The 20,838-nt window shown below is 38.4% G+C and overlaps 1 protein-coding gene across 1 annotated transcript in view; it reads left to right on the top strand.

Annotated features, from left to right (window-relative positions):
• TRPM6 (transient receptor potential cation channel subfamily M member 6) overlaps nt 1–20,838 on the top strand; it is a 90,459-nt gene that overhangs the window by 19,411 nt on the left and 50,210 nt on the right. Inside the window, exons 4-12 of the mRNA XM_069881215.1 lie at nt 5,168–5,348; nt 5,695–5,908; nt 6,708–6,832; nt 7,605–7,776; nt 9,079–9,253; nt 10,275–10,398; nt 12,724–12,796; nt 12,918–13,018; nt 20,426–20,560. Of these exons, the coding sequence (XP_069737316.1) occupies nt 5,168–5,348; nt 5,695–5,908; nt 6,708–6,832; nt 7,605–7,776; nt 9,079–9,253; nt 10,275–10,398; nt 12,724–12,796; nt 12,918–13,018; nt 20,426–20,560 (1,300 nt within the window). The remainder of the gene's footprint in view (nt 1–5,167; nt 5,349–5,694; nt 5,909–6,707; nt 6,833–7,604; nt 7,777–9,078; nt 9,254–10,274; nt 10,399–12,723; nt 12,797–12,917; nt 13,019–20,425; nt 20,561–20,838) is intronic.

Raw genomic sequence — 20,838 nt, 5'->3', positions numbered from 1 at the left:
ACCAGAGCAGTTCTGCAATCCTCCCCTACTTCCCCACAGAATTACTATGTTTTATTTGGTTAGGGAAGGTAATTGGTAAGAGAATTAACCTGCATGGTTAGTTTTCCACAAATTCAGCCTCCTAATCAAATACAGTTCTGCTGCACAAATGTGAATACTGCAGTGGGAGAGAGAGGAAAAGAAACTGGAAATGTGCACCTCACAGGGTGGGTTTGTTTTTTTCATTCACCTTTCTCTGTAAAGAGATCCTGTACCTTTGTGAATTTTCTGTCTTTACATTTGTTTCTTTCACTTTTTGTTGAGCATTTTCATGCTGTTTGAATTCATATGAATCCTATTTGTTAGTATGTTTATCTATGCAGAATGTTTGTGTATGTCCGATGTTCTTGTTGGTCAGTTGCTACCTTGCAAGTACATTTTCCCAAATGTTAACTGTTCTTATCTTCTTGTGTATCTTTAACTGTACACAGGGGTTTGTTCTAGAAGAATTTTTCTGTTCCTAACAAGGGGAAATAATTTTCACATGAGTGTTACAACTGGTTATATATTGTACTTATTAGATCAGAAATGAAACAGGTTTTGGGGCTCTTGAGATCGGTAATTTTCAACATTACTGAAGTGACATGAATGTACTTGATGCCTACAATAATTTGACCTAATATTGTAGGCAAATTAAACTTGTTAATGATTTCTTACTTGCAGAGAACTTTCAAGGTCTGCAAACAGCTTATAAGTGGGTTATGCAACTATTTGCTAATACTAAGTAGAATAACTCCATTTAGAAGTTGTTAATTAAATTTGAGTAACTTACTGGCACCCTTGTCCATGCTTCCCTGATGTGTTAAAATGGCCTCTATCTACTTTCTAGTGCAGTGCTCACAAACACATCCCGGGGAGCACCTAGACTGATCTCACTGCATGAATATCCAGAAATGTGGTGCTGAACTTCTGCATCCTTACATATCTGAGCTAGTCTACCAAATTGTCTTTGTATCTGACCTTTTAGGGATTTTTTTTTCAGATGATCTCTAAAGTGCCATCTGCTTGGGCACCAGATTTTGTAATCTGGCTACTGCAGGTACTTTTACCGCAATGTACACCCTCCAGGTTTCCCCTTGTTGCTTGGGGTGTGACTTTTCCAGGAATCTGCTTTGTGTTACTGACATTGCTCCCTATTTCACTAGTAGCTTAGTGAGCTTTTGAGACAAAGAAGGTAAAGTCATTGCAAAGATGTTCTGAATCAATACACATTCAAAGCTGAGAAAATTTGGCTTGTTTAGCTTAGAGAAGAGAAGGCTCAGGAGAGGCTTTAGAGCAGCCTCCCAGTACATAAAGGGGGGCTGCAGGAAGGATGGGGAGAGGCTCTTTATCTTGGTGTGCAGGGACAGGATGAGAGGTAATGCTTTTAAACTGAAAGAGGGGAGATTAAGACTAGATATTAAGAAAAAAATTTTGTAGATGTGAGGGTTTTGAAGTACTGGCACAGGTTGCCCAAAGAAGCACTGGTGCCCCATTGCAGGAGGTGTTCAAGGCCATGAGACTTTGAGCAATCTGATCTAGTGGAAGGTGTCCATTCCCAAGGTAGGGGGAGTGCAACTGAATGATCTTTAAGGTCAGTTCCAACCCAAGCCAGACCTGTGGAGGTCTCCAGTCCCAGTCCCAGCCTTGAGCAGGATCAGCTGAGGGATCAGACTGTGCTGCTCAGGACTTTATCTTTTCAGGATATGAAATCCCCAGTGATAGAGAGAAAGATGTTGTGGGGGACTGTGTCACAAGCTTTACAGAAGTCCAGATAGATTGCATCCATTGCTTTTCCCATGTCCACTGATGTGGTCACCACATCATAGAAAGCTACTAGGTTGGTCAGGCAGGACTTGCCCTTGTGAAGCTATGCTGACGGTCTGAAGTCACCTGCCTGTCCTCGATGTGCTTTTGCACAGCTACTAGGAGGATGTGTTTGGTGATCTTCCCAGGCACGGAGGTGATGCCAACAGGTCGGTAGTTCCCAGGGTAATTTTTTCTACCCTTTTTAAAAATGGGCACAATGTTGCCCTTCTCCAGTCACAAATGTAAGTGTCTATCTGTAAGCGACAACCTGACTGGCTTATTCCCCAAGTTCCAGCTTGGATACTTTTTGTTTAGTTCTTAAGCCTTGATTTGCTTTTACATATAAGAAGGCAAAATAGTTAGGTTGATGCAAAAATAATTGTAATTTTAAACCATCAAGCTTAAAGCCATATAACACAGCTTAGAGTAAAATTTACTAATCAAAATAAAAATCATTCGAATCAATGCATTTTTTTGCCAACAAGAAACAAATCTATTTGTTCCACTAGCACAGAATACTGGAGTTCTGGAACTCATGAGTTCTTCAAAGGTATTTTAAGCTGCTGCTTGGTTGTGGAAAACCTCTTGCAGGAAGTTGTTGATATGTATGAAAATACGGTAACTGGTGGGAGAGAAATCTGTTGAGTAAGCTGGGTGTGGTACAGTTTGATAGCCCAGCTTGTAGAGCTTCTGCAGAGTAATTTCCAAGACATGCAGTTGCACATAGTCATGGAGAAGAACTTGTCCTTTACAACTGACAAATGTTGGGCATTAATGTTTCAGTTCTTAGTGCATTTTGTTGATTTCTCAGCAATACTTCTCTGCTGTGATGGTGTGGTCAGTATTCAAGAAATTGTAGCGGATGATTTCACTCGCTAGCCACCAAACATTGACTAAAACTTTCTTTTGATGCAAATTCAGTTTGGGAAACTGTTTTGGTGCTTCACATTGGTCCATCCACTACATGTAACACTATCACTTATTGTATAGAATCCATTTTTTTTGTCACGTCACAATGCAATCAAGAAATGGGTTGTTTTTGTTGCACAAAAGGCACAGAACAGACTTCATAATGGTCATCTTTAGGTTTTCTTTCAGCTCATGCCACACTAGCTATTTATTTTCGAATTTAGTACAAGTGTGGAACAATTGTTCAGTGGACAATGTTTCGTTCTTCTGCAACTTCTTGAGTTGTTTTGCATGAGTCTACTTCAATAACAGCCCTCAACTGCTTGTCATCACAGAAGGATGTCCATGACGCTGCTAATCTTCAAGGCTCTCATTTCTATTATGTAATTTTTGGAACCACTGTTGAGCTGTATGTTTGTTGACAGATCCCTGGGAAAAGTGCTTGGTTGATATTGCTCTCTGTTTTTGCTGCTTTATGTCTCCTAAACTCATACAACGGAATTGCTCAAATTTGCTTTCTTTGCATCTTTAATTTGACAATGTAACATAAAAAAAAAACCAGAGAAAACAAAACCATTAGCATAAATAAGTGAATGTCATACTTTAAAATGCTGTACTACATGAACACAATTAAATAACAGTTAATCCAAAATAGGTATCTCAATTTAGAATGACAAAAACCAGCAGTTATTTTTGCATCAACCTAATACAGTTAATTTTGCTTTTGGGGTCATAAAAATGAAATCCCTAGATTAATAGTTTGTTTCAGCAGCTCCTGTGTCCCCTCTGCTAATCCCTGGGTTTTCTTGGGCCACCATCGTAGTGCAAATAGTAGTGCAGTCATACAGTGAGCAAGGCTGGGCAGTACTTTTGGTTAGAGTAACTTGACAATAAAAACCCCTCTGTGAATCTTTTCCTTCTCCTATCTACAGAATTTTCTTTTCATTTTTCCAGAATTCGGTTGTGACCACATGCCTGACTTCTTTCTGGCAAGTCCCTGGATTTTTAGGATATGCTACTATTTATGCTTGATGGCCTGGGTTAGCTGGCCACGTTGAATTAACTTGACAAAACTTTGAGCATTTTTGGTAGTCACTATTGCCTTCGACTTCTACCTAACTATCGTCATACATGTGGCAACAGAGTTCAAGTCTTTTCAGAAGTGCTAGGCTTCTACAACTCTTTCTCAACTATTTAATAAGTTTTTTTAATGAAGTTATTAATTCCCTGAGAGTGTGAGAGGCCTCTTTCTCCACTCTGCTTTTGCAGAGCATTGAGTCAATCATATGTAATTTGCCTGGGTTGAAAAACTGGAGTTCAAACATGGTCTCTGCTATCAAAAAGTGCCTTTTTAAAGCAGTTCATTTCTTAAATTTCCTAAGTTTGTTTTGGGTTTTTTGTTTGTTTTTGGATTATTTTTAACGACAGAATTTCAGTTTTTAATATTTATCTCTCACCAGTTAGTTCTCACTGACATCCACAGAAAACTCTGAATGCAACTCTTCAGGGTTTTGAAATGCTTTTTACATGTAACCTGCCCCTAGGTCCAAGAGTAATACATCTCAGTCTCAAGGCAGTCATTGAGTTTGGATTGTTAGAGGTTGTTGGTATCTTGAAAGACTTAAAAGGGAAGAGTTTATCCTCTTTTACCATGGCATATTAACTTCTGAAATGTCTAGAGGAAAACCAGACTGTCATATGTCACTATAAATTACGTTGAAGTTAATCCTGTCGAAGCGACTGGAGCCTGTCAAAGCCTGCATGACAGTAACAGTGATTGAATTTGCAGTCTGGGTTATTCATCCAGTTACAAATCTTTAATGCTAACTGAGTTTCTGCTAAATTTCCCTTAATACTGGACTCCAATCTGTTTATTTTATGTACTCAATTTGCTGACATCCAAGCATTAGTATAATGATCACCCTGAAGTTCTCTCTAGACTGAGGGTTGGTCCTCTTCTCCTGATTAATGATGGTAACTCCTAAATCTTTCTGTGGTATTAACCACAGCAAACCTTGATCAGTCCTATGATACTCCTCTGATGTCTAATACATAAGACCATTAAATATGAGCTGCATTGCTTGAGTCAGAGTTGCTGTATGGGACTCAAACAGGGTCACGCAGAATCACAGTGCAGTTTGGGTTGGAAGGGACCTTTGGAGATCATCTAGTCCAACCCCCAGCAGTTGTTAGTGATCCTTGGCTAGAGAACAAGTTCTATATCCAATGAAACATATTTATGGTTTAGTTCAATGTCATTTTGCCTTCTTTGAGATTTTTTTTTCAGCTGAGTTAATTTTTATTGTATTTCAAGTCAGAAAGCTAAGATGTCTTTCCTTTTAGAAAAACAATTTAGGCTATTCTGACAATTATCCTGAAGTTGCATACCAGTGTGTTTGGCATAAAATAATTTATTTTTTTTTTATGTGAGATGTTGCTGTGGACGGCTGATTGGAGATCATCCAGGAGTAGACTGTAGCTGGCCTGTTTATCAGGTTGCCCCACAGAGAGATGCTGGAGAATGGTCTGTGCAGAAACACACAAAGATGAGTCCAACGGATGCATTTGGTACAATCAATTTTCAAGATGGAGATCACACTTACCATGCCAAGGTAATAGATGCTGGATTTTATGTCCAACTACTTTTTGTGATTTCAGCAATAGAAAGACTAAAAGTGGTTTTGGATGAATATCAGATTGTTTGTCTTAAGAGAGTAGGGGAATCTAAAAGTCTGTCAGGTTAAAATGTGTATAAAATTTTTATGTTGAAATTCATCACAATAAAGCATGGTCTATATGGTGCATCCTGCTGATGTATTTTTGTGCAATATTGTGAAAGTTCTAATCCTGCACAAAATCTTTGAGAAATTAATGCTGAGAACTTCGTAAGATGTAACGGTTTCTTCACTTGTAATATGTAAAAAGGATGTTTATTTTACTTATTACTGTTTCTTCCAGTATATTAGACTCTCTTATGATAGCAATTTGGATCAGTTGTTGCACCTGATGGTTAAAGAATGGCAGATGGAGTTGCCAAAGCTAGTGATCTCTGTTCATGGAGGCATTCAAAATTTCAAGCTTCCCTCAAAGGTCAAGCAGATTTTCAGCAAAGGATTGGTGAAAGCTGCTGAGACCACAGGAGCATGGATAATTACAGAAGGCATCAACAGCGGTAGTGTTATTATTTTTCTTTGTTTCAGTCCATCTCTGGTGTTCTTTCTCTGTATGCAAGCATATATATTTCAGGTGAATGTAATGAAATTGTTTGATAATTTGTGATATTTTAGCACAAAATAAAACTTTTTAAAGGAACACTGCATAATTCAAACAGTGATATCTTGTTCTTCTGCTGTTAACAAGTATTCTGAATACATATAATAATTTATTTTTTCTTAAAGAGCAGGGTATCCTGCACTTAATAAGACACAGTGGTAGTAGATAACCAGAACTTATTTGCAGTCAATTTTGTCTGCTTCATTAAGATTTTTAGGTTCTAAGGACTGTGGATGGTGTTTTTGCAATGTTTTCAAAACTAAATTTAACTTGTGTTTTATAATTAAAATAGTTCTGAATTATGATAATCCACTGATTATTCTGTTAGTGTCTGAAGTTCTCTGTAGACTACTCTCAAAACTACAGACTTCACCTTTTATTCAATCTGGTGACCTTACAGGAAAACTGTTCTGTGCATTGTGTAAATAGTAAAGCTTTTATGGAGGTAGTAAACACCATTAACAACATGTATGAGTATTGTTACTTACAAATATGTGTTGAGTTTGAAGCCTTGGTGCACTATGACTGATCTTTACAATTACCATAGTACATGTCAATTATACAAGTAGGGTAGGATAGTTTGTTTCTGATTAAAACATAACTACAATATAAATTCAGCAATGGGAAGCCCTTTCTTTTGTGTTCTCTAGCAGGTCTCCAAGTGTAGAAGAAAATTGTTGATTTAATTTTCTGTTTAGGAGTGTCCAGACATGTGGGGGATGCACTGAAAGGCCGTGCCTCACCACACTTGAGAAAGATCTGTGCTGTTGGGGTTCCTTCATGGGGTGTCATTGAGAACCAGAGGGATCTCATTGGAAAAGATGTGAGTTGGACACATTTTAATGATAAAAACCTCCATGTTCAGGGGATGTTATAGCTTTTTTGCATACTGTATTTTCTGCTTGCTTCATTTCACTGATTTGATACTTTTTGTCAGTAATAGAGCTTCAAATTTGCTAAGCAGTAGAATTTTTTGACATTCTGAGGCATGGTATTTTGCCTTTTGTATGTAAATTGATAGTTTAAAAATATTTATTTTCTTACAGGAAATTGCCATTCTCTTTTGAAATTTTGTAATTAATTGGGCAATTCTCCTGTGGTTGCACATCATGTATTTCTATATTAATGTGATTCAGGATGAGCAGTGAAGTTAGTGGTATACATATATAGGGTATTAATATGCGTTATTTTAATTCATAAACTAGAACTTCATGTGAGTGCCAATGTGAGAATGCAATCAACATAAACTGTTTAAAACTACTCAACAAAAAAGGTGAAGTCATCCCTGATAAATGATAGCTCACAAATTTTTAATGGGAATACACCCAGGAAAAATATGCTATTCTATTTCAACTGTTGCAAAGTAACGTAGACAGTGACTCTAACTGAGGACAGCAAGACTAATCAGATACGCTTTCTGTGGTATTAATTGTGGTTGTCTTGCTGTTAAGAATCAAATGAAAACCCATGTTTGAATAGAGCAGCAAAATTGTGATGGAAGCTTTCAGAAAATCATAATTTGATGAAGAGAGACAACATAGATGGTGATATCTTACTGGTTTTTTTTAACATCTTTTTGATTTTGGTTTTCTTAGGTAGTTTGCCTGTACCAGACTCTGGGTAATCCACTCAGCAAGCTAAGTACCCTCAATAGCATGCATTCCCATTTTCTAATGGCAGATGATGGAACTGTGGGCAAGTATGGGAATGAAATGGTGCTCAGGAGGAATTTGGAGAAGCACATATCACTTCAAAAGATACATACAAGTGAGTACCCCTGTGGGTAGCTTTATGGCAGAAAACCCTATCCTTAAAGTTGTGGAGGTACTTGACATTTCCTGTTACATATAATGCATCTTCATTTGCCATAGATTTCACTGAGGCTGAAGTTGTTATTTGCATGTGTATTAAATTCTGAGTATCAGGAAAATTAAAAGGGGGTGTTTTCTATAAAGCAGTGTACATTTGGGCTAACTTGCTTTTTGGTTTCTCAGTTGTAGAGATATCTAGATGACTCAGATTATTCAGTAAGTATTGAGAATTTGCTCACTTTGCAGTTTTGTGTGGTCTCGACATTAGCACTAGATGGTGTGCTAGCATTTTGCTAGGTGGAAAAACTGTTACATTCAATGGCATTTGAATCCTTCCACTGTTCATTACTTCTATCCTCAGTACTCCCCTATATTGTGAGACTGTGACCACCTCATGAAGAGTGAACGAAGAAGAAAGAAATGAAGACTTGTTGCAAAAGGAATACTTTCAGACAATGTTTGTTTGTCAGATTACGTAACTTCCATTGTTTGCCTATACAGTAACTGCTTTATGTATAATGTATGAATTATATATTTATTAGACGAGTATTTCTTTTTATGCTCTAGATTGTATAAATCATTTGTGGAAGTTCATTCTTCCCTAGTGATTTAAGTCCTGAGGTATGTTAAAAAGACATTAGCAGAGTTACAATGTTGACTTTTCATTTCTTTTATCTGCTCACATTATAGTATTTACAAATTTAGAAACTTCCACAATTTTTAATGTGTTTGTAATTTGACCTTCTTCCTCAGCCTCATATCTTTTCTTACTATGAGTTCTTGCAAGTCAGACTTTCTGTTATTTTTCCATTTCTGTTGAGTCTCATTTGAAATTTACATTTGGTTTTTAAAAAAACCACCCTATTGCTGTAAAACTTGAGAAAGTCTGTGAAGTGCTTGTTTGCTTCTCTATGCATGTAGGTAAACAAATGGATATTGATGGCATTTAAAATGTTACCAATTTCATTGTGTGTGAGGGCTGTCATAAAGGGCAGAGAGATATTCTGAAGGATGTTTCTTCTTTCCAATGCTAGGGCCACTTATTTTATCAGGGAGTCTTCATGGCCTTTTTGATATAATTGCAGGACTTCTGTGAAAGTCTTAAAAAGTCTAAGTCAAATTGTAAATGGTGAAGGCATGACTTCCTTTCCATTGAACCATGTATGAGACTCCTTCAAGAGTACTTATTTGCTAGATGTTCTGATTTTTTTGTGTGACTGAAACCTGTTTGTAACTGGTTAGGTGTGTTTTGAAACAGGAATGGGCCAAGGTGTACCTGTAGTTGGGTTGGTGGTGGAAGGAGGCCCCAGTGTGATCCTAATGGTGTGGGAGTACGTGAGGGCCAGCCCAGCTGTTCCTGTGGTGGTCTATGAGGGCACTGGCAGAGCTGCAGATATTCTGGCATTTACCCACAAACACATGGGTGATACAGGGTGAGTAGTGGCATAATGCTTCTCCTGTTTGATCTGTCTTATTGGGCAGGACCTAAAAACACTTGCCTCAAAAGCACTGGAAAAATTTCTGATGCTTCTAGTAATGAACCCTTTATGGTCTTTTGCTGGCTTTTACTTCTGTTAAGTGAGAGCAGAGTTTCTTCTTTCCCTGCCTCGAACTAGTGCTAACAGAATTATTCTGCCAAGTTTATTAATACTTTTTTGAAAAGGAAAAAGAAATTGCATGAGAATTTTATGTCCATGATGTTTATATATATATATTTTTATATATATATTTTTATATATATATTTGTATAGCCAGTTAGTCTTTTTGTGAAAGTTTTTCAAAGTCAAAAGGGCTTTAAAAATGAAATACCAAATTTTAAAAAGGTAACTTGACTGAAATGAGAAATTTAAAAAACTTCATATCCTAATTGCTTATTTATTATATTTCTAAATATTCTTTTGGGGACATAGTGTGTTGTATTGAGAACTTGGTTTCTACGGTTGCTGTTTCTTCCGTATCTTTGATCTTAAAAAAACCTAAACCAACTGCCATTTCAAAAGAAAAAGAAAACATGGGTGGAAAGGTCAATAGAAAGATCACTGAGAGGAAAAAGATGGGAGAGGTATGAAGCCTACTGAACAAATAATGAGGAATTTCATTTTATCCCTGTAAGATTATTGTAAGAAAGAAAAAGTTATCAAAATTCTTAGTGATTTTTAGCTCTATGTTCACAGACAATCCCTTGAGAGCTGTCAACTTTTTCATTTGTCCTCTTTCCAATAGTATATATGTATGGTCAAACCTAATGACTGTGTGAATAACAATTTATGTTATGGGGTGCCTTTGCTTTGTTTTGTTGAAAGAAAATAGGAATAAGTCAACAGAGAAGGAGAAATAAAAGAGAAGTCTCATATGTCTCTGCTCAGTACAAGTTATGTCTTTGCTGAGGTGTCATTTGCACTAGTAAGAAGTAGCTAAAATGTACTCATTATTGTTCGTTCGTCTGTTTTTCAGGGAGCTGCGTCCTCAAGTAAAGGAGGAGGTCTTACTGATGATTCAAAATACATTTAGCTTGGGACAGAAACAGTCCAGTCATCTATTTCACATTTTAATGGAATGCATGGAGCATAGAGAGTCCGTGAGTAGGGTTCACACTCTGAGAATAAGTTGTCTTCCTTTGCTGTTATCTCTTTTGGTTTTTTTTCTGTTGTAGGCTAGCGTGAGCACAGTAGTTATAGAAGGAATGGTGTTATAGAATCATAGAATCACAGAATCATAGAATCATAGAATAGTTAGGGTTGGAAGGGACCTTAAAAATCATCTAGTTCCAACCCCCCTGCCATGAGCAGGGCCACCTCCCACTAGATCAGGCTGCCAAGGCCCCATCCAGCTTGGCCTTAAACACCTCCAGGGATGGGATATCCACAACTTGCCCTGGCAACTGGCAACCTGTTCCAGTGTCTCACAACTCGCATGGTGAAGAAATTCTTCCTTATATCAAGTCTAAATCTGCCCCTCTCTAGTTTATACCCATTCACCCTAAGCCTATATGAACAGTCCCTCTACAGCTTTCCTGTGAGATCCTTTCAGGTACTGGAAGGTGGCTGTAAGGTCCACTTGGAGCCTTCTCTTCTCCAGGCTGAACAGGCCCAACTCTCTCAGCCTGCCCTTGTATGGAAGGTGCTCCAGCCCTCTGATCATCTTTGTAGCCCTCTTCTGGACCTGTTACAAAAGTTCCAAGGTCTTCCCAGGCACAGAGGTGAGGCTGACAGGTCGGTAGTTCTCAGGGTTGTCTCTTTTGCCCTTTTTAAAAATGGGCACAATGTTACCCTTCTTCCAGTCACCAGGGACTTCTCCTGATTGCTATGACTTTTCAAATATCATGGAGAGTGGCTTGGCAACCACATCTGCCGATTCCCTCAGGACTCTGGGATGCCTCTCATCAGATCCCATAGACTTATATATGTTCAGGTTCCTCAGGTGATCACGAACCCTATCCTTCTCTACTATGAACCATCTTGCTGTCCCATGACCCAGGAGGGGTGAGGAGAGCAGTTATCAGTGAAGACTGAGGCAAAAATGTTAAGTACCTCAGCTTTCTCCTCATCTGTTGATACAAGGTCACTATTCACAACAATCAGTGGGGGTACGTTCTCTTTGACCTTTCTCTTTTGATTGACACACCTGTAGGAGCCCTTCTTGTTAGTCTCTACTTCCCTTGCCAAGCTCTGCCTTGGCCTTCCTGACCCCAACCCTACACAACTAGGCAACGTCCCTATGCATGTCCCATGTTCCATGTCCCTGCTTGCACTGCCTGTGCAGTTCCCTCTTCATCTTCAGTTTAACCAGCAGGTTTCGACTAAGCCACACTGGTCTCTTCCCTTTCTGGCCTGACTTTCTACACACGGGGGCTGAGTGCTCTTGTGCTTTCTGGAAAGCATCCTTAAATATTTTCCAATACATAGACAAGACAAAGATGTCTGTGCTAGTTCATCCACAGAGCCTGCTTAGTTAACTTCTCAAGTCTCTTCCAGACAAATATATTAAAATGTCCTGGTCTCAATACAGACCCATGAGGGACACCACTTGTCACTCATCTCCACCTGCACACTGAGCCATTGACCACAAGTATTTGAGTGCAGTCATCCAGCTGATTCTGTATCCCCCAAGTGGTCCACCTCTCAAATCCTTGTCTCTTCATCTTAGAGATGGGGATGTTGTGTGGGACAGAGTCAAATGCTTTGCATAAGTCATTGCACTTCCCTTATTCATCAATGCTATAATCCTGTCATAGAAGACCACTGAATTTGTCAGGCATGATTTGCCCTTGTTGAAGACATGTTGGCTGTCAACAACCACCTCTACATGTGCCTTAGCATAATTTCCAGGAGGATCTGCTCCATGATTTTGCCAGGCATAGACGTGAGGCTGACCAGCGCTCAGTTCCCTGCATTTTCCTTTTTTAGTCTGTTTAAACATGGAGGTTCTATTGCTCCTTTTCTTGTCACTGCTAGTGTGCCGCAACTCTTCAAATATGGTGGAGTACCAAGTGTTTGTTATGGGAGTTATGACAGTTGTAGTAATGATTACTAAAATGGAAACTGCACAATGGTTTTATTGTTTTTTTTGTTTTACTTACTTTGAGTGTCTATTTTCTATTTTACTTACTTTGAGTGAAAACTGAGTAGGTATCAACCACATTGCATTTTCACATTTCTCAGCTTTAAATTCTAATCAAAAGGAAGTAGACTCATTTAATTATGCAGTAGGTTGATGCCAGTTTTCCTGGGATGCCACTACATTAAAAAGCAAAGTGGTACGTTTTCTCTCTGAAACAAGGGAAATCGTGGCTTTGTATATGTTGAAATGTGTGTGATTTAATCTACCACAGCCCTTACCAAGAAGAAATAACTACAGACTTCTCTGCTTCACCTCAAATAGTATACTTCTGCAATTCTAACAGATAACCATATTTGATGTGGAGTCAGAAGATCAGCAAGACATTGATTTGGCAATTCTGACTGCACTGTTGAAAGGTACCTTTCTAAAAGTATAACCTGTTTTCATCTGAACATGTAGTCCCATTGGCTTACCTTTTTAAAGCAGTAGAGTAAAATTAATTTGTCAAAATTGCTAAGTCCTTTGCTTGTTTCCTAGGTACAAATATGTCTGCTTCAGATCAGCTAGATTTGGCGTTGGCCTGGAATCGGCTTGATATTGCCAAGAAACACATATTGGCTTGTGGACAACACTGGAAGGTACTATTATCTTTTAATTTTCAAGTGACTTTACAGTTTACTATGATGACTAATTTTCCATGAATTCTGTTAGTCAGGCTTTGATTCAGGAATAGTTTGATGCTTGGAGTCATTCTTCTGGAGTAGTTATCTTTGATTATGGAAAGTCATTATTCTTAAAATTGTAAACTATTCAACTGCAGAGTGCATCAAGTAAAAAATCAAACACATTTATTTCCCCGAAGAAGAGGTGATATCTGAAATTCCTGTAGTTTTTGCTGCTAGCTTTTCAAAATAGTTTTGGTGGTCATTTTGAATATGTATTCCTCAAACCTGTGTTGGCAATCATTGGTAGTCAAGCATATTTTATTGCATCCTAATGTACTCTTTTCTCCAAAGGAGTGCTGCTTCTGTTTTCCTGGTTTTAGACAGAAATACAGAAATGATGGTCCTTTAGGGTGTTACCAGTTAAAAAAATGGCAGAATTAATTATGGTGACATGGCATTGTGGCATTATTTCAGATACTGTTTCTTAGGAATAGCTGCAATCAAGGCATGTCGTAATTGAAAGAATGTACAGTAGAAATTGAATCAGTCCTATAAATTGTATTTTTCAAGTTTTCAGATGTAATACAGTATTTGGATATAGCCCTCCCTAAGTGAGTTTTAATGTAAATAATATGATTTTTATAGTTGATAAATATATAACTGTAAGTGCCTCAAAGCATGCTATTCCCATGTGCTATAAAAGTAAATATTTTCTTAAAGAAATTGTATCTGATGTTCTAAATATGTCTGATACTTCTAAGTACATTTAAAGTTTTTCCTCCTAAGTATTACAAGGCTGATTTTTCCAGTCCCAAGTGCCTTTTTTTCTTTACAACTTATATTTTGGAAAATCAGTAATAGGTATACATATATATTTTTTCTTAGTAACTGTAGCCGGTTTTTTTTAACACAAGAAACCTGAATTTATTGGCTATCATTATGTGTTCTCCTGTGTGTATAAGGCTAAATATACATAGGACTGTGCTTGAAATTTCTACAATTAGGCATCTAGAAATGAAAGGACTTTTGTTGCTGCTGTTACCTCTTTGGGCTCAGTTCACTGTCTGTGAGGTGAAGATGGTCGCATCATGTTCTTGCACAAAACCTGGTAAAAATAAATGGTATTGAGTGCCCATTGAAAGACAAAGAAGGAAATTGCCAGGTTTGTTTTCAGGGTTTGAAAGGTGTGTGAATAATAAGGGATGTGCCAAGCCTGGAACAATGAAGTTAGAACAAAATGTGCCAGAGCTCCCTGCTAAGAGATCATCATTCACTCTGAATTGAGTAAGACTAAACCCTATGGGGAAACACAGTATATGACTGAACAATGAATAATTGTAGCATTATTGATTGAGGTGAATTGTCTGATAACTTTTGAGTGTTTGACTGCATAATCTTAAAAGTGTTTTTGTCCAACTGATTTTTATGGAATATGGAAAAGATGTGTTTATACACAACATTTGCATATTTTTGCCTTTATGTTTTTTTTTCAATATCCTGTTGTGTTTTGACTCTGAGAAGAAAACGCATTTTTTCCCAATACTATCCTTCATTTTTCATAACATGTTCATTTTTATATTTGTGCATGTTTAGTATTTTGCCTTACAACAGCTCTGCTGTGAACTGTTGATAAGTTTTATTGAAGCACATCTGTGTAAGTCATTAAAGAAAGGGGAACACCATCTCTCTTACTGCTTGAAATTCTATACTGTTGAAGTAAAAGAAAAGTATTATACTTTTGCCAGTTTTATCATTGAAGATACATGTTGGCAAGCTCTGTGAGTCTGCATTAGTCTTTTGCATTTACATGTGGAGTGTGGCAGTTGAAACTTTCTTTGACTACTGAAGTAGTATAAATAATATAACAATAAAATTATAGACCCATAGGATAGGTTCATAGAAACATTAAGGTTGGCAAAGATCTTTAAGATCATTGAGTCCAACTGTAAACATAACAATACCAAGACTATCACTATAATGTGTCCCTAAGCACCACATCCACATGTCTTTTATATACCTTCAGGGATGGCAACTCAACCATTTCCCTGGGGAGCCTGTTCCAATGCCCAATTACCTTTTTGGTGAAAACGTTTCTCCTAATACTAAAGCTCAAGCTCTGCTGAGGCAACGTGAAGCTGTTTTCTCTTGTTCTGTCACTTTCTACTTGGGAAAAGAGACTGACATCCACCTCACAACAACCTCCTTTCAGGTAATTGTAGAGAGTGGTGAGGTCTTCCCCAAGCCTCCTTTTCTGCAGGCTAAACAACCCCAGTTCTCTCAGTTACTCCTCATAGTATTTGTTCTGTAGACCCTTCGCCAGCTTTGTTGCTCTTATTTGAAAACATTCCAGCAGATATTTTTGCCTCAGTCTTCACTGGCATCTACTCTCCTCAACCGTTCTGGGTCAACAGACAACAAGATGGAGGCCAGGGGGTAAAGCCTCTCCAGCTGTAGGAGAAGATCAGGTCTATGACTGCCTGAGGAACCTGAATGTATCTAAGTTTACAGGACCTGATGAGATGCATCCCAGAGTCCTGAGGGAAACGGCTGATGTGGTTGCCAAGCCACTCTATATAATATTTGAAAAATCATGGCAGTCAGGAGAAGTCACTGGTGACTGGAGGAAGGGTAATGTCATGTCCATTTCTTAAAAGCGTAGAAAAGATGACCCTGGGAGTTGCCAACCTGTCAGCCTCACCTCTGTGCCTGGGAAGATAATGGAACAGATCCTCCTAGAAGCTAAGCTAAAGCACATGGAGGACAGGGAGGTGATTAGTGGCAGCCAAGACGGCTACATGAGGGGCAAGTCCTGTCTGACCAATCTAGTGGCTTTTTATGGTGGGGTAACCATGTCAATGGACATAGGAAAAGCAATGTATGTAATTTATCTGGACTTCAGTAAAGCCTTTGACATGGTCCCCCCCAGTGTCCTTCTGTCTAAATTGGAGGAATATGGATTTGATGGATGGGCTGTTCAGTGGATAAGAAGTTGGTTGGATGGTCGTATTCAGAGAGTAGTGGTCAACAGTTCGATGTCCATGTGGAGATCCATGACAAGCGGTGTCCCTCAGGGGTCCGTACTGGGACTAGTGCTGTTTAATATTTTCATTGATGAGATAAACAGTGAGACCGAGTGCACCCTCAGCAGGTCTGCAGATGACACCAAGCTGAGTGTTGTAGTTGTCACACCAGAAGGTTGAGATGTCATCCAGAGGGACCTGGACAATCTGGAGAAGTGAGCCTGTGTGAACTGCATGAGGTTCAACAAGGCCAAGTGCAAGGTCCTACACCTGGGTCAGGCCAATCCACAGTTTCAATACAGGATGGGGGACTATGTGATGGAGAGCAGCCCTTTGGAGAAGTACATGGGGATGCTGATTGATGAGAAGCTCAACGTGAGCTGGCAACGCATGCTTGCAGCCCAGAAGACCAACAGTATCCTGGTCTGCATCAAAAGAAGCACGGCCAGCAGGTCAGGGGAGGTGCTTCTGCCCTTCTACTCTCCTCTCATGAGACCCCCACCTGGAGTAATAAAGAGATCTTATATTTTCATGTATACCTGATATTTTCATTTGATCCCTTCACAGAATCACAGAATTACAGAATTACACAGTCACAGAATCACAGAATCACGAGGTTGGAAAAGACCTCCAGGGTCATCAAGTCAAACCATTCCTATCAACCACTAAACCATACCCCGCAGCACCACATCCACCCAGCTTTTAAATACCTCCACGGAAGGTGACTCAACCACCTCCCTGGGCAGCATGTTCCAGTGCCCAGTGACCCTTTCTGTGAATTTTTTTTTCTGATATCCAGCCTGAACCTCCCCTGGTGGAGCTTGAGGCCATTCCACCTTGTCCTGTCCCCTGACACTTGGGAGAAGAGGCCAGCTCCCTCCTCTCTACAACCTCCTTTCAGGTAGTTGTAGAGAACAATAAGGTCTCCCCTCAGCCTCCTCTTCTCCAGGCAACACAACTCCAGCTCCCTCAGCTGCTCCTCGTAAGACTTGTTCTCCAGCCCCTTCACCAGCTTCATTGCTTTTCTCTGGACACTCTCCAGAGCCTCAACATCCTTCTTGTGAAGAGGGACCCAGAACTAAACACAGTATTTGAGGTGTGGTCTCACCAGTACCAAGTACAGGGGTAGAATAACCTCCCTTCTGTTCCTTGGTGAAACAAAGGCTCAGGGGAGACCTTTCAGTCTCTACAACTACCTAAAAGGAGGTTGTAGTGAGATGGGTGTCAGTCTCTTTTTCCAAGTAGCAAGTGATAGGACAAGAGGAAACGGCCTCAAGTTGGTTTAGGGAGGCTTGAGCTTGAGTGTTAGGGAAAATGTCTGCACCAAAAGGGTAATCAAACATTAAAACAGGATGCCCAGGGAAGTGGCTGAGTTGTCATCCCTAGAGGTGCTTAAAAAACATGTGGATGTGGCGCTTAGAGACATGGTTTAGTGGCAGACTTCACAGAGTTAGGTTTACAGTTGGACTCCATGATCTTAAAGACCGTTTCCATACTATATGATTCTAGGATTCTCTGTGTAAGAGAAGTAACAAATAACATTTTCCTTGTCCCCACTGAATTTTCACAGAAGATTTTAAAGAACTATTGCATAGTGTCCCCCGGCTTCACTCCTGGCTTTCCCAAGGTGATTATCTGTTCAGTTTTTCCATACTTCTGACAAACTTCTGTTCTGTGTACTTTTTTCAGGCCTTTTTGGCAGCTTGTACCCAATATTCAAGATACGTTTGGTTTGGTTGTTATTTTCATTAAGAAATTTATTGGAAGACTAATATATTACACATTATTCTGTATTCATTTAAGTATAAATCCTAAGACTCTGTTTGCATTTTTTACTTATTTCCAACTTATATCAAACTTGCCTTCATACTTTAATAAGATGTGTCCGCTAACTATTTTTCTGAGTTAATTTCAAGACTGATATGCAGGTAGGGTTGTCTCCTAAATGTACATTATTTCACATTTACTGATATTGAATTTCACCTGCTTTTTTTGGCTGGCTAGCTTTTTCTGCATCTACTCCAAATCAGTTCTATGATGATGAGTAGTTTTTGTATCACTGGCAAATATTGTCAAGTGAATATTCAATGTGTGGGAATTTCTTAGTCTCTCACCACTGTCAATAATATTTTTTTCCTACCATTTAATCAGTTATGAAACAATTGGAGAACATTTTTACTTGTGACAACTTATTTTGTTTAGAAGTCCTTCAAGAAAGCTGTCATCAAAACCTTCTGTGTGGATATAAATGTACTGTATCAATCGTACAGCCTTATCCTCATTGTCTGTGCCAGAATTCTGGTAGAGTTCCAACTTCATTCAACAAATTAACTGCCTTGCTCCCTCTACTGTATTTACCCCTGTTGCCATTATTGTTTTTCCTTGTTGCATTTTCATTATATTTCTCCTTTCAAAGTTCTAATGGTATTGGTATGCCATAGCTTAGAAACTTGTACATTCCTTTGTCTTTTTTAACAACTGGCATATTTTCTACCGTTTTCCATTCTGCTGTTAGAGGTGCTGATTCCAGCTATATTTCAGTTCCCTGGAAACTCTTAGGTGAGTAGCATCTGGTCCTGACAATTTGCTACCACTTCATGGATGACTTCTATAATCTTTTCTGCTGACACTTCAATTTGACACAGTTCCTCAGATTTGTTTGCCATAAAGAATAGCTCTGATATAAGACCTTTCCTAACATGTTCTGTAGTGAGCAGTGAGGCAATGAATTAATTTGCCATTTCTGCAACAGCCTTATTTCTTTTAGTATATCTTTTATACCTTGGTCATCCTCTGGCTATAAATGTTCACTGGTGGGCCCCCTACTCCTTTGCTTCTGATATATTTGAAAAAGATCTGTGTACCTATTCATACCTATTTCAGTGTAGTTGTTCAGTACCATTTTGAATAAAAAGTCAGCGTCGAGTAATGAGTATTTTTCCCCTCCAAGTAGGATATAAAGAACTTGTAATAAACAAGCCTTGCATGTGTTGCTGCCTCTCTAAGCAAAAATTAGAATGACATAGGTTCCTGAAAGTTTTTCTTTCAACAAAACAGGAAAAAATCTTAAATAACAATGTTTTCTCTATACATGTAAAGAAGAAAAATAATAAGAAAATGCACAAGCACAGTTTTGAAGTCTATGTTTGACTTAGTTGCTTTCTTAATTAAAGAGACTCTTCTGTCAGGGTGTGCCAAATCTGCGATTGTCCATGCAGTCTTAGTAGTTTTCTGTTTGTTTAGGTGTTTTAAGGAAACATGTAAAATTATGCACAGGTTGTGGCTATTCCTTTTTAGAACATTTGTCCTAAAATTTCAGAAGGTAAAGATTGTAATGAGCTATAACTATGTTTCTGCTTAAATGTCAGCTCAGTCTCAAATGCATTTTAAAACAAAGAATATCATTCTAACAGTTACCAGACGACTGTCTAAACCTCTTTAGAACACTGCCAGCTCAAGGAGTGACTGCTCGAGGAAATTTAGTACAAGAATGATCACTTCGAGACATTTCTGGAAGAAACACCAATAACTCAGGAACAGTGTTTGAGTTTTCTTTTCGTATGTGACCATTCTGTAAAATTTGTCATCTTTTGTCTGTCATCTTTTAATATCACTTCCTCCAAACGTAAACATGTATGTGGAAAGTACTGACTTCATGTGCCAAGTTAGCACTAGCACTTGCCTTGTTTGTGTGCCAGTGTCCTCATTCTGCTTCCCCCTACTGCATTTTCTGTGCAAATGTGTTCTGTAGAAATTCTTTATATGAATTTATATGAACCTTGAATATCCAAGTCCTTTGTTATTTTGCATGTAGAAATCCTGAAAAGCTCCGAGAAAATGCCATGATTAGAGCGATTTCACCGTTTGGATACTGTTGTAGGTAGAATTCTGCTTCATGGTTTCTTTGTGAGAGTTTATCCTGACAGAGGTTATGTCTCATATTTGAAAAGAAGTCTGCCTCAGAGAACTCCAGAGAGATCTTGAATCACAGTACCTTGAAATTACTTCTGTCATATATCAAAAAAGAAGCTTCCTTCCAGCCTCTACATTATCATACATTAGCTTCTGAAGTGCATTAAAGAGTATGACATGTATTATCTGAATATGGTTTAAAAGTTAGAATTGTAGAATTGTTTACAGGTGCTGGGTTTATGGAGACTCAGTTTTACGCCTCCTGTCTGCTGGATTTTTTATGCAGAATCTTGCTCCAACATAATTTTCTTCCATACTATGCACTTCGAGTGAACATACATAAAGACAAAATATTATGATAGAGAGATCCCTATTTAGGAGTATTTTATTTTTTCCAAAAGAAGGAAATGATTTTCTAAACTTTTCTTTCATCTGTGTTCTTCTGGAGGTTGGTGCCTTGGAACAGGCAATGCTGGATGCTTTAGTGATGGACCGTGTGGATTTTGTGAAGCTGTTAATAGAGCATGGTGTGAACATGCACCGTTTTCTTACCATATCTCGTTTAGAAGAACTCTATAATATAGTGAGTATTTGTCCCAATGTACAACTTAAGATAAGAAAGACTAGAAAGAATACTGTTTTTCTTAAGGGATTTGATAATTAGACCACGTTTTTATGAAGGTTTTTTGAAAAAAAAATTAATAGGTTTTGATAATTTTTATTGTAATGTTGAAGTTTTGGATTGATATCCCAGCTTTTTATTTTTGATTAATTGACCTGAACTAGAGTAAGTGCTCATAGGAAGCTCATGAGAAATATTTTCTGATTTTATTCTGGTATATGATACGTGCTTGTCTTATT

Source organism: Phaenicophaeus curvirostris, chromosome Z, assembly GCF_032191515.1.
Source record: "Phaenicophaeus curvirostris isolate KB17595 chromosome Z, BPBGC_Pcur_1.0, whole genome shotgun sequence".
NCBI lineage: Eukaryota > Metazoa > Chordata > Aves > Cuculiformes > Cuculidae > Phaenicophaeus > Phaenicophaeus curvirostris.
This window is presented reverse-complemented; position numbering and strand designations above follow the sequence as displayed.